The 12,488-nt window shown below is 35.5% G+C and overlaps 1 protein-coding gene across 3 annotated transcripts; it reads right to left on the bottom strand.

Annotated features, from left to right (window-relative positions):
* Positions 1–2,429: 2,429 nt before the first annotated feature.
* On the bottom strand, positions 2,430–6,449 carry LOC108321313 (BTB/POZ domain-containing protein At3g08570). Of its 3 annotated transcripts, none has more exons than XR_008247306.1 (5): positions 5,973–6,447; positions 5,416–5,482; positions 3,871–5,028; positions 2,787–3,605; positions 2,430–2,632 (listed from the first exon to the last, which is right to left on the bottom strand). XR_008247306.1 is itself a non-coding variant. In XM_017553034.2 (5 exons), exons 1-5 carry the CDS (start codon positions 6,047–6,049, stop codon positions 3,013–3,015), a joined length of 1,782 nt encoding a protein of 593 aa, XP_017408523.1. In that variant the 5' UTR covers positions 6,050–6,449; the 3' UTR covers positions 2,689–3,012. The 3 variants fall into 3 exon arrangements, 2 of the variants coding, with proteins under 2 accessions (XP_017408523.1, XP_017408522.1); XM_017553034.2 differs by lacking the exon at positions 2,430–2,632 and having other exon boundaries at positions 2,689–3,029; positions 3,143–3,605; positions 5,973–6,449; XM_017553033.2 differs by lacking the exon at positions 2,430–2,632 and having other exon boundaries at positions 2,689–3,605.
* Between the last annotated feature and the right edge of the window lie 6,039 nt (positions 6,450–12,488).

Below are 12,488 nucleotides of genomic sequence, written 5' to 3'. Positions count from 1 at the left end.
TGGCTGAGCTTTATTCCTTGCATGTTCTTTTAGTTATTTTTTTGGACTAACTGTACATGGTTAAGGTACTGACATGATATTTGTGTACAAGAAACAAAATAGTTTTCTCCATTTTACCAGTATTCATTTGAACAATAGTTGTAATGATTGAATTGGAAGACTAGTAATTATATTGAAGTGGAAGGGATTGGTAAGTGGTTAACTAGTTGAGTGACTTGTTATTATGTTATTTTATCCCTTTTGTAGCGTCATCCGGAGGTTATCTAGCTAATCTTTGCAAACTGCAGTGTCATGAAAATAAGACTTGAACAAAGAATGAAACGAGTGTTGTATAACATACACAACTTAACATTAGAGCAGTTGAGCTTGTGACCAAGAAATCAGATATACTTGTGCAGGATTGAAAATTAACATGTGGGAAAGCAGTCTGCAATGATGCAATCAGATATTCAGGCATTCTAAAACATAAAGAAGAAACATTTGTCAGTTTGTTTGAAAAAGTAGTAGAAATTGTGTTGAATAACAATCCATTTTTTTTTTATGATTTTAGTTCCTGAACTTTGATTTTAGTTCCTCAACTTTGATGTAAAATTATAATTTGTTTTTGTATGAAATTTTTATACATTTTGGTTTTTAAACTTTTGAAATGAATAAATATAGTCATTTTAATTTAATTATGTTAATTTTTTTATATGTAAAATGCATTTCATACTAATTTTTAAGTTGTTTACACAGTTTTAGATAGAAAAGAATTTTAATTTTGTATCAAAATTTAGAGATTAAAAACATATTTAATTTTTTTTATGTTTGAATAATTTTAGTTTTTGAAAATTAAGGTAAATTTATTTTTTCCTTTGATTGAAATAAATAATTTAACTTTCTAAAATTTTAAAATTATATGTTTAATCTTAGAAAGAGTAGGAGTGGACAAAAAATTCATTTGTGTTAATATGATAATTAATGTTAATATGATGTACTTTGTTTCAATCCATTTAAAATCTATTTTATCAAATCCATTTTATTAAATCTGGATTTTAATTTAATTTACATTTTATAATACTTTTGGATTGGATATTCATTCTTTTAAATTACATTTTCAAATATAGAAAATTTAAATTTTTACTTGGAACGGTTAAGATAAGTTAACTCAAAATAAAGGTTGAGACGAACCAACCTAAATCAAAGAGGTCAAGATGACATGTCTAAGTCGAATATTAAGATGGGTTGATCTAAGCCGAAGATCGAGACTAACTAGCCTAGGCCAAAGGTCGAGACGGGTTGGGTAGGGCTAAAGATCGAGATAGGCAGGGTTAGCTAAAGGTCAAGATGGATCAAGTTGAGTCAAAGGTTGAGACATGTCAAGTCAGACTTAAAGTTGAGATAGGTTAGGTCGAAGATTGAGACAGGTCAGACCAAAGGTTGAGACAAGTCGAGTCGGTCAAAGGCTGAGACATATTGAGTTTATGGTCAAGATGATTCGGGCCAAAGGTCGACATGGCCGAGCTTAGTTGAAGGTCAAGACGGATCAAAGATTGAAACAGGCTGTCCCAAGTCAAAGATCTAGATAGGTTTGTCCGGACAGAAAGTCGAGATGAGTTATCATCCCAAGCCAAAGGTTATGACAGATTGACCTATGTCGAAGGTTGAGAAAAATCAAAAGTCAAGAGTGATCGATACGAGCTGAAGATAGATATAGATCGGTTCAGATTGAAAACACGAATTTACAAAATTCAATTTAAATTATTTTTATAAAAAAGTGAATTTTGAATTTAAAATTTGATCCAAATTTTGAATTTGGGTTTAAAGCTTGATCCAAATATTAATTTAAAAAAAAAATCCAAACTATTTCTGCATCAAAAATATATAGATCTAAAATTTGATCCAATTATTTTTATCTTGATTGATCTTTAAAAATCTAATCCATGTCCACCCCTAAAAATGAGATGCTGTCATGGTGACGGGATGTTCGAAAATAAGACGTTCAAATGTTAAAAATGTCACGCAACTATTTTTTTCACTTTCATTAATATTGTTTGGTTATAAGAAAAAATCTTTTTAAAACACAACTAAAATCACTTTATTTCGATAATCAATTATCTGTATAATTGGCTATTGTTATAACAAACTATAATCGGAATTAATTTTTGTCTGATAATTTTGCTGAAAAATAATTGAGATAATTAAATCTCACTTGGATAAAACAAAAAGAAATTTACATAAGAAAAAAATGTCAATATTCAAGGAAATAACATATGAAAAATAATAAGCTAAAATTTTCAAGAAAACAAAAATTTTTCTGAACATTTTTAGTAAATTTAATCTGAATTCAAACATTAACTTATTTTAGAAACAGTTTATATATATTATATAAAACAGCTAAAATTGAAGAATAAAAAGTTATTTTTTTTAATTGGAAGTGGCTGTGATCTGTTTCCTTGCATCGAAAATAGAAAATAAAACATATGTCAAGATTTTTGTCACCAAGAAGGGAGTGCATTACATTACAGAAATCAACATGTCTTAAATCTACCAACAAAATGTTTCGGATTTATCGAACATACTGCATGCCAGTAACGTACCCACAAAGAGATTTTGGGCAGAATGGATGAAGACAATTACTGGTGTCACTTCCCTGACAGGCACCATAAGCCAAGTTAGTTTTATCTTGCCATTAGAAGTTACAGAAACTTTAATCTAAGGTTAATCATTTCAGTATTCGGTTGCATATGTTACATTTTCCTTTTCATGCAATAGAAGAAGGAACAAGTTTGACAATAAATAAGTACATTTTATCAGTGGGAAAGGAAGTGCTTCAACTGTGTCCCTAGACAAGGTGACGATGATGCTACACATTGAAATGTTTGTGCTTTTGTCTTGGTGTAACTGTGTAATGAACAAGGACCTTATCTCAGGAGCTGAAATCATGTACAACAGGGAAGGGAGAATGTGGGATATGAAGTTCAACTGCCAAAACTTAAGACCAAGATGAAGAGAAGCTGTTGATCAAGTCATTTACATGTTGTGTGCACCTGATAAGGTATAATAGAGAGAGTTTTTAGCTAAGTAGAGAAGAACAATATCTATGAGACAGAGTGTCTCCTACTTCTACCAGTTTTCCCCTCTGAACCACGAGACTTCCTACCTGATTTCTGGCGCTTTCCTCCTCCTTGACCACTAAAAATTGCAATCTTCCCAATACCCTTTGAAATTGATGTTAAGAATGTTCTTCCATTTCCTCCCTTGTCAATCATGCCTTGTTTCATGAACATCTGTTCCTTCTCCAACTCACTCAGCCTCACCCTCATTCTTGAAATCTCCAGCTTCAGTTCCCGGTTTTCTCTCCTCAGAGAGGCATAGTTGTCCCTTGGGGACATGGCTGCACTTGGAACACCACTGCTTATTCTCTGTGATAGCAGCCCATCTCCTGAACTCCCTGACAACGCGTTCTTCAAACGCAGCTGCTCGAAGTACAGCACTTGCACCACCATCTGCAGTGGAAGCCTGTTATTCTGTGCTGCATGGTTGCATGCTTCTTGAGATAGCTTCTGGCAGTCTATCAACTTGCACAGCTTCTTGCATTCTTGCTCTGTTAGTGCTGGATGTGCCTGAACAAGGAGCAGAAAGATTGCTGTTATCAACATCAAGAAGGAAAAGGTATACATTGAATAATATATGCACTAAAAGTGTAATGGTTGTTCTTGTTCATTTAATCATGAACTATCATATATGTTTGTTGATTTTTGTGATAAATATCTTAAAAGTCATACTAAAAGTGTAACCGATGCATGATTGAGAATATGATGTTTAACTTGGGAGCACCTAACTATTTGAATCAGAGATAGATATGTGCTATATTTCAAGCAAATTTACCTTCAAATAAATGTCCACGGCTCTATAAAGGCCATCGTCAATAACACGAGCATAATCAGGAAGTATCTCTATCAAAGCAACGAATTTCTGTAGACTTAAGTACGGATCAGGTGCAATTTCTGCTAAATAAGCATCTATAAGCTGCCCCACTTTTAGCAGGGAACCATGGCCAGCAGAACAAAGCCCATCAGATTCATATCCACAATCTTCAGTTTCTTCCTCTTCGACCCTTTGCAAGAAATTCACCAGTAGCCTGTGAACTGTATCAACATCAAACAAAGAGTCTCCACTCTGCAGTGATGGTATAAGTAGATCATCTAATGAGACCATTTCCAACCGTAATGCAATCCTTCTTTCAAGCTCAAGCCTACAGGGAATGTTTGCACCTAACATGATAGCCATCTTTAACATGCCAAACAAAAATGTCAAGGGAATGGCAGAGCTTTTGTCTGTTGGCATGAGACTCACAAGAGTTTCCACAATTATCCTCTGGTCCTTTTCTACACTGGTTGGACTTGAGTTTGTCCTTGATGGATTCCAGAATTGGCATTTTCCAATACCCTTTAGAGATGATTGAGCATAATGCATCAGTGATGCAATAATGCTATCTGATCTCACCCCCATTCTTCCCATGGCACAAATAACTCCTTGGAAGTAATCTATACGCAGTACTGAGAGATCTTCAACCCACCAGGCAACACAATCCTCCTTTAGCTCTCTAGATTCTCCATCACAGTCTAATTTAGATAAGCCAGAAACTAGCTGCTCCTTGCAAGCATTCATTGCAATGGATTCCACACATCCACTTGATATTTCAATTTCATCCACTATATTTGTAGGCAACATCTCACATGTGGATAGCACTTCCACTGACTTCTGAAGACTCTGAAAGACAATCTCATTCAGATAAATCTCTGCTCTTGAAATGAGGTTTTGCTCCCTGTATTCTTCTGTCATTTCCAGATACTCTGCTGCACAACGAAGCCGGGCAACATTGAATGTTGTAATCTCAAAATTCATCCCATAGCAAAACTTCATGGCAAGTTCAAATGTCTGGTGCCCCCCTGGAAAGTTGAGGAGCTCCAAGTTTGAAACATTGGAACCCTTGGCTTCAGCCACCATTTTCCGGATTTTCCCACTTAGAGTCACCAGGGGAAACTTCATGAACCAGAACAAAGTAGCGACATTAGTTTAAATAGATTTTTATTTCTGTACAATCAAATACATTATCTTAGTATCATTGAGTTGACTGGTGCAGCTATTTTGCACTCAAAAGAAGCCAAATAGAAGTCATCAACTTTTCTCTTTGATATCTTAAAGTAGGCATGACTTTTGGCAAATAGTGGTTGATTTTTAGTTGGTTGTTAGCATATTATCAATTTTGGACATACTGTTCACCATATCCCAATTCATAGCAACTGGTAAAAGAGACGCCCAAATTAAACACATGGCTACAGTTTAGAATATAAAACTCACAACTCAATGACAACTAGAACTAGTCATGAAAGTATCAAGTGGTTTTCAACATCATCTCAAATGAATTACCTTATGTAGCAGAAAAGATTCACCATCAACGACAATTGTAATGTCTCCGGCAACATCAGCAAAAATCCTGCAACAAAAAAGAAAACATGGGATGACAACTGTTATAAAATCCTGTCAAGGATGCATGGATTCAGCATCCTTTGAGTCATTTCACCCTTCAGCCTAAAAACTTACAAAGCAAAGAAATAAGAATATTGTCTTTAGGCATCTGTTCACCTAGAATTTTCCAAAGAACTTAGATAATCTCTATCTAGCTCAAAAATCTCCAAATCCCACAATAAAAACCGTTTCGGATAATATGCATAACCTTTTCCACAAAATCCAAAGGAAGGACAAACTAAGGTATCAGATGCACAATCAAAATATTATCAAATGCTTTAATTTCTAAACCAGTAAGATAGAACTACGGTGAAAATAAGACTAGCAAAACAAGCTCATGAGGTTACATTTTCAATCCACCTTCAAAAGAAACTTAGGCAGGAAAGTTTATGACACTCCCAAAATACATCCATACACAGTCAAAGAGAAAAATAAGAAACAAAAGGTTTCTGAATTACCTAGTAGTGAATGAGTTGCAAAACTTGGGAGTAGCCGGAGAGCGTTTAGAAGAAGAGAGGGAGGTTTCAGAAACCATGTTTCTCTGCCTATCTCTCTATCTATGTATCTGTTAAAAGAAAGAGTGAAGAGAGTTGAGAAAAGGAAACTCCTGCTGCTGCCTGATCTGTGTATGTTTCAGGAACAGCAGCACAAACTGAGGCTTGTGCTGTGGCTGTTGATGATTAAACTATCAAACGATGCGTACGGGCAGATTGCTGGTTCAGGAATATTTTGGAGCAAACGCCCCAAAAGGCACTCTCCATAGCATTCATTTATTCACAAATGCCATCACATACATCCAACTTAGCTTTTTCTTTTCGTTTTCATAACATGTGCTGCTGTGTGTAGTAGTAGCCAGCCTATGGTCTTCTTACCAGTGCTGAACCATCTTTTGCTTTTTGGCTGCTTTTGTTTCTGCCTTTTGCGTTACAATACTATTGCAATACACTATACAAATACAGTGTTCAGACTTCGTATTCACATGTAATTATCTAATCAAGTACCATTGTTGGCCTTGGACGTTGACACTTTACGTTACAAACTAAAAGACCGAGTCCAGTGGTAAATTTTTGCATAAACAAACAACAGGGTTGTGCCTGTGCCACTTGCTTTATTGGGTTTCGATTCTGAATTGAAATGACCAAAACCAGACGTTACAATTATAGTTTTAACAGTGCCCATTAATCATACAGTTACACTACACGATATTCAAATTCTTTTACTGATAAAAACTGTTAATTTAAGAGCTTTGTATGGGAGTTACAAATGAACTTCAAAAATTCAAGACACTGTTAAAATGCTGCCCAAATGCTCCATCAGTGTCATGAATTTAGCCTAATCTTGTCTAACTAACTGCAAAACAAGTAAAATCTAATCAAGAAATTTACTCCTACATCTTGTGAATATACACGAATATGACATCATATGAATAAAACAACGACAAAAGTCACAAGTAAATACCAGAAATCATAATAAGTATACGTTTTAAGGAGATTATTGTTGTTGTTATTATTATCTTTATAGTAAATTTTGATTAAATACCAGTATAAAAATGTTCTGCTTATACCATTTACTTTGTTGGATTACTGCATATTTTTAGTAGAAAGATAAGAACAATGATTGAAAATTGGTCACACACTTTTATGTATGGCATTGTGAGTATCACCTTAAGCCTAACTTTTACCCTCATGATATCTTACCAAACCATGGAAGTATCCCTGCACAAGATAGGATAGGAAGCAAAGGGTGAAAAGCAAAAGATGTGACACGTAGGGCAAGGGCAGCATGAAGATACAGCAATCACGATGACAGTGGGGATGATTTGATGAAGGTTTTGGGGTCAATGTTGGATAGTATAAGGCAGAAGAAAGAAAGAAAGAGGTTGGTTTGGTTGTTTGTTTCAAAAGAAAGAAAGAAAAAAAGTGGTCTTAAGACATCTGACATGGAGTGTTGGTGGCATGGATCAATGTCACTGAGGTGACACGGAACTCAATAAAGATGCAATTATTAGAGACAGCACCACTACACATCTCTGCATTCTTATTTCCTTTCCCAACTCATTATATATTATTCATCACTCATCACACTATTTTTTTTTCAGTTATTAAAATTCATAAACTACTGCATCATGTCACAGGTATATTCCTTCCTTGTCTGGGGTATAATTAGATATTTACACCCTTTTTCTTTTTTAGACCAAAGTTCTCCTTCATTTCTGCATAACCTTTTATAATTTAACCATTCATACTTTATGCAGCTTCATGACAAATATAATCATTTTCCGACAACAACAAAAACTTTATCGAACGAAAATCCTAAACTTGCAGAAATGCTGTGGCGCGTCTTACACCTTAACGGCTCCATTATCACAAACTATATATCTGTCTTAAAAGTAATGTCAATAAGATTAATTAAGATTAGTTTATGAATGTTTTTTCATGTCAAATTGGCTTAATGACGCCAAAACTACTTAGATTTGTTGTTAAAAGTATGTTTATGTTTTATAATCAGCATGCATGAAAAATTAAAAAGGGTAATCTAATAGTTGTTTTGAAAAATGAAACCCTATTTCACATAAGCCCAATGACGAAAAGCACATCATGCACATCGAACATATATATGCATTACCACGTCCATTAAAAATCAAGCAACCACCACCAACCAGTATTATGGGATGAAAATGATTAAGGCTATAATAATATATATGTTCTGAAATCAAATCTCTAAGCTATACTTAGGGTTAATAACTAATTCGAGGAGAAGTTTCTTTTGGAGTTCAAACTCAATTCTCTAACAATTTTGCTTTTGGGAGACATTTTAATTACAATATTCTAAATTTATCACAATTTTATCACAATTCTAAATATGACTAAACTTTCTCACAATTTTATTCTTATCAAATATCTTAATAGATTATATGTACCACAAAATGTCTACTCTTAATTTTGTTATCTAAGTTATGTAAATTTGACCAAAGAAAACTATTATTATTATTATTATTATTATTAACACCACGACTTTTTAAAACTAATTTATTCCTAAAAGTCAATAAACTAAAATTTAATTATACTTTTAAAAATTCAAAAAGTTAGATATAAAAATAATTCCAAAGCTACCTGGATTATATCTTACGTATTAGTTTTCTTTCTTATTGAAAGAATGAAGCTCCAAAATTTCATTTTTAACTTTAATTAATATTTTTTTATTTTTTCTCTTTCTTATTAAAATTACTTTGTACCTTTAATAGATTTTGAAATCTGTACAGATTTTGTGTTGGGAAACAGCGGTACTTGTTCCTCCTCTGTGAATTCAAAATGGGCACTATGCGGAAGCGTAAAAATGAAAGCGTAAAAAATAATAACACCGAAAATTTTAATGTGGAAAACCCTCTCGGGAAAATCACGGGACCTCGTCCAAAAAATTATCTCCACTATAAAAGTAGGATTACAGTGTTTCTCTCACTCTCTGAGGATCTCTCTATAAATATCTCACCCTCTCGGATGGTATACAAAACTCTCACACTCACAAAAACACACTTTCTCTAATTTTCCTCTCCTTCACCGTGGCTTCACTTCTCTCACGATGGTTTTCGTTTCTGCTTCTCTGTTGGGTCTTTCTTCTTTGCTTGTTTCTACCTTTTTATAGAAGAGCTTAACACAAAACACCAAACAACAAAGCTGAAAACATGGAGAAAAACATGGAGCAAAACATGGAAAAACATTGACCCTTAATTTAGGGTGTGGGACCCATTTATGTTTATCCAACAAAACTCCCCCATAAACTTAAATGGATCTTTTTTCCCATCTTTGCATCTTGACTTAGTTGAAAAAAGGCACTACTACACCAGCACCTTCACAACAATCTTCAACCTTCTTGGTTGGTATTGACTTAGTCATCATATCAGACCAATTCAAGTCTGTATGGATTTTCTCTATTTTCAATTTCTTCTCATCCAACGCTTCTCGTATCCAGTGATATCGCACGTCGATATGTTTTGAGCGTGAATGGAACATGGGGTTCTTGGTCAGACGAATGGTACTTTGATTATCACAGTTCACCACATAATCATCTTGATTATGTCCTAATTCACTTAGGAAATTCTCCATCCATAACATCTCTTTAGAGGCTTCAGTCACTGCTACATACTCTGCTTCAGCGGTAGACAATGTCACACATTTCTGTAGTTTTGACTGCCAAGAAACAGCTCCCCCTGCAAAAGTAATCAGATAACCTGATGTTGACTTCCTTGAATCGACATCTCCAGCCATGTCTGAATCTGAATATCCGATTAGCTTTAGATCTCCATGCCAAAACACAAGCTTCTTTTCAAGATCCTCTTAGATACCTTAGTATCCACTTAACAGCTTCCCAATGCTCCTTTCCTGGATTTGATAGGAATCTGCTCACAACTCCTACATCATAGCCAATATCTGGCCTTGTACAAACCATTGCACACATAAGGCTACCCACGGCAGAAGAGTAGGGTACCTTGTTCATTTCTACTTTTTCTCCTTCATTCTTTGGACATTGCAACTTGCTGAGTTTGAAATGTTCAGCAATTGGAACACGGGCAGAATTGGCATTGTGCATGTTGAACCTTTTGAGAATCTTCTCAATGTAATCTTCTTGAGATACCCATAGCATTCTTCTAGAACGATCTCTGGAGATTTTCATTCCAAGTATCCTCTTCACTGCACCCAAGTCTTTCATGGCAAAAGACTTACTCAATGCCTTCTTGAGAGCAGCTATTTTAGTTTTGTTCTTCCCTACAATCAACATATCATCAACATACAAGAGAAGTATGATGGACTCACCATTTTCATAATTCTTCACAAACACGCAATGGTTCTTCTTGAAATTATGTTGGATCATGAAGGAATCAAATTTCTTGTACCATTGTCTTGGAGCTTGCTTCAGACCATAGGACTTTTCTTCAGACGACACATAAAGTGTTCTTTGCCTGGTTCTTCAAAACCCTTTGGTTGCTTCATGTAAATTTATTCCTCTAGGTCTCCATGTAAGAATGCTGTTTTGATGTCTAGTTGTTCAATCTCCAGGTCTAGTGTTGCTGTCAGACCGAGAATCGCTCTAATGGATGTCATCTTCACTACTGGTGAGAATATTTCATCAAAGTATATTCCTTTTTTCTGGTTGCACCCCTTCACGATAATTCGTGCTTTGTACCTTGGGCTTGGGTTGTTCTCTTCATTCTTGAGCTTGAACACCCATTTGTTCTGCAATGCTCTTCTTTCTTTTGGTAATTCTATCAAATCCTAAGTCTGATTTTCCTTTAAGGATTGCATCTCTTCTTCCATGGCTTGCAACCATTTGTCTCTGTCTTCCATCTCAATTGCTTCTGCAAAGCTTTGAGGTTCACCTTCATCAGTGAAAGTAACATATTCATCTGAAAAATACCTTCTTGACGGTTGCTTCTGCCTTGTTGATCGCCTCAATTGGAGTTCATTCTCAATTGGTTGATATTCTACCGTCAGATTAGGTTGATCAGGTTCTTCAGCCATTTCATCAAGTTGTAACTCCTGATCTGGCTCAGCTTGAGAAGTCTCTCCCCCTAAGTTGTTCATCACAATATGGCTTTGATCACTTTTCACCTTAAGTGTTGGTTTCTCCACTTTCTTGATGTCTTGGATTGTCTGATCTTCAAAGAACACCACATCTCTGCTTCGAACAATCTTTCTATTTGCAGGATCCCATAATCTGAAACCAAATTCATCTCTTGGAGAACCAAGGTATATGCACTCTTTCGCCTTAGCATCGAGCTTTGCTCTTTCATCTTTCGGAATGTGAACTGATGCCTTACATCCGAAGACTCTCAAGTTGCGGTATGAGGCCTTTTTACCAGACCAAACTTCTTCTGGTATCTTACCCTTTAATGGTCTTGATAGTGATAAGTTGATCAAATGAGTTGCTGTTAACACGGCTTCCCCCCAGAATGACTTGGGAAGTTTTGCATGAGACAACATGCTTCCGATCTTCTCGGCAATCGTTCTGTTGAATCTTTCAGCTACGCCATTCATTTGAGGTGTCTTGGGAGGTACTTTCTCATGTGTGATCCCATGAGTCTTACAATAGTGCTCGAATGGACCCCTATACTCTCCACCATTATCACTTCTCAAGCATTTCAATTTTCTACCAGTTTCACGTTCTATTGAGGCATGAAACTCCTTGAAGATTCGTAGAACTTCATCTTTTCTCTTCAAAGGATAGACTCACAATTTTCTAGAGTGGTCATCAATGAAGGTAACAAAATATTGAGCACCACCAAGGGACCTTTCGGATGTTGAACAGACATCTGAATACACAAGATCCAAAATATGCTCTCTTCTTTTTCTATTATCATATTTATGGAAAGATACTCTGTGCTGCTTACCTGCTAGGCAGTCTTTACATATTTCAAGTGGTTGTCCTTTTATACTCTAGAGATGATCTTTCGCAAGGATCTCTAATCCTTTCTCGCTCATGTGGCCCAGTCTTTTGTGCCACAACTCCTTACTTTCTTCTTGAGCAACATTTGTCTCTCCTTTGCATATCTTTCCTTGTATGACATACAAAGAACCTTCCTTTTTCCCACGAGCAACAATCATGCTTCCTCGGCTAAGTTTCCATTTTCCATCTCCAAACTGGTTGTTCATTCTAGCATCATCTAGCTTACCGACTGAGATAAGGTTTAGTCGCATTTCTGGCACATGTCTTACCTCCTTCAGCACAAGTTTGTTTCCATTTTCTGTCGTCAAAGTCACTTCTCCTATGCTCACAATTTTGCTTGTGACATGATTACCCATCTTCACTATTCCAAAGTCTCCTTTTTTATAGGATGAGAAGAATCCCTCATGAGGAGTGACATGGAAAGATGCTTCGGTATCTATTATCCAAGTGCAATCATCAAAAGCAACATTTAGATAGTTTACCTCAATGAGAAGGAACACTTTCTCATCATCGGATACCACCGCTGTTGTGGT

This window comes from Vigna angularis, chromosome 2 (genome assembly GCF_016808095.1).
Source record: "Vigna angularis cultivar LongXiaoDou No.4 chromosome 2, ASM1680809v1, whole genome shotgun sequence".
Taxonomy (NCBI): Eukaryota; Viridiplantae; Streptophyta; class Magnoliopsida; order Fabales; family Fabaceae; genus Vigna; species Vigna angularis.
Note: the sequence above shows the minus strand (reverse complement) of the source record. Positions and strands in the feature narration are given on the sequence as shown.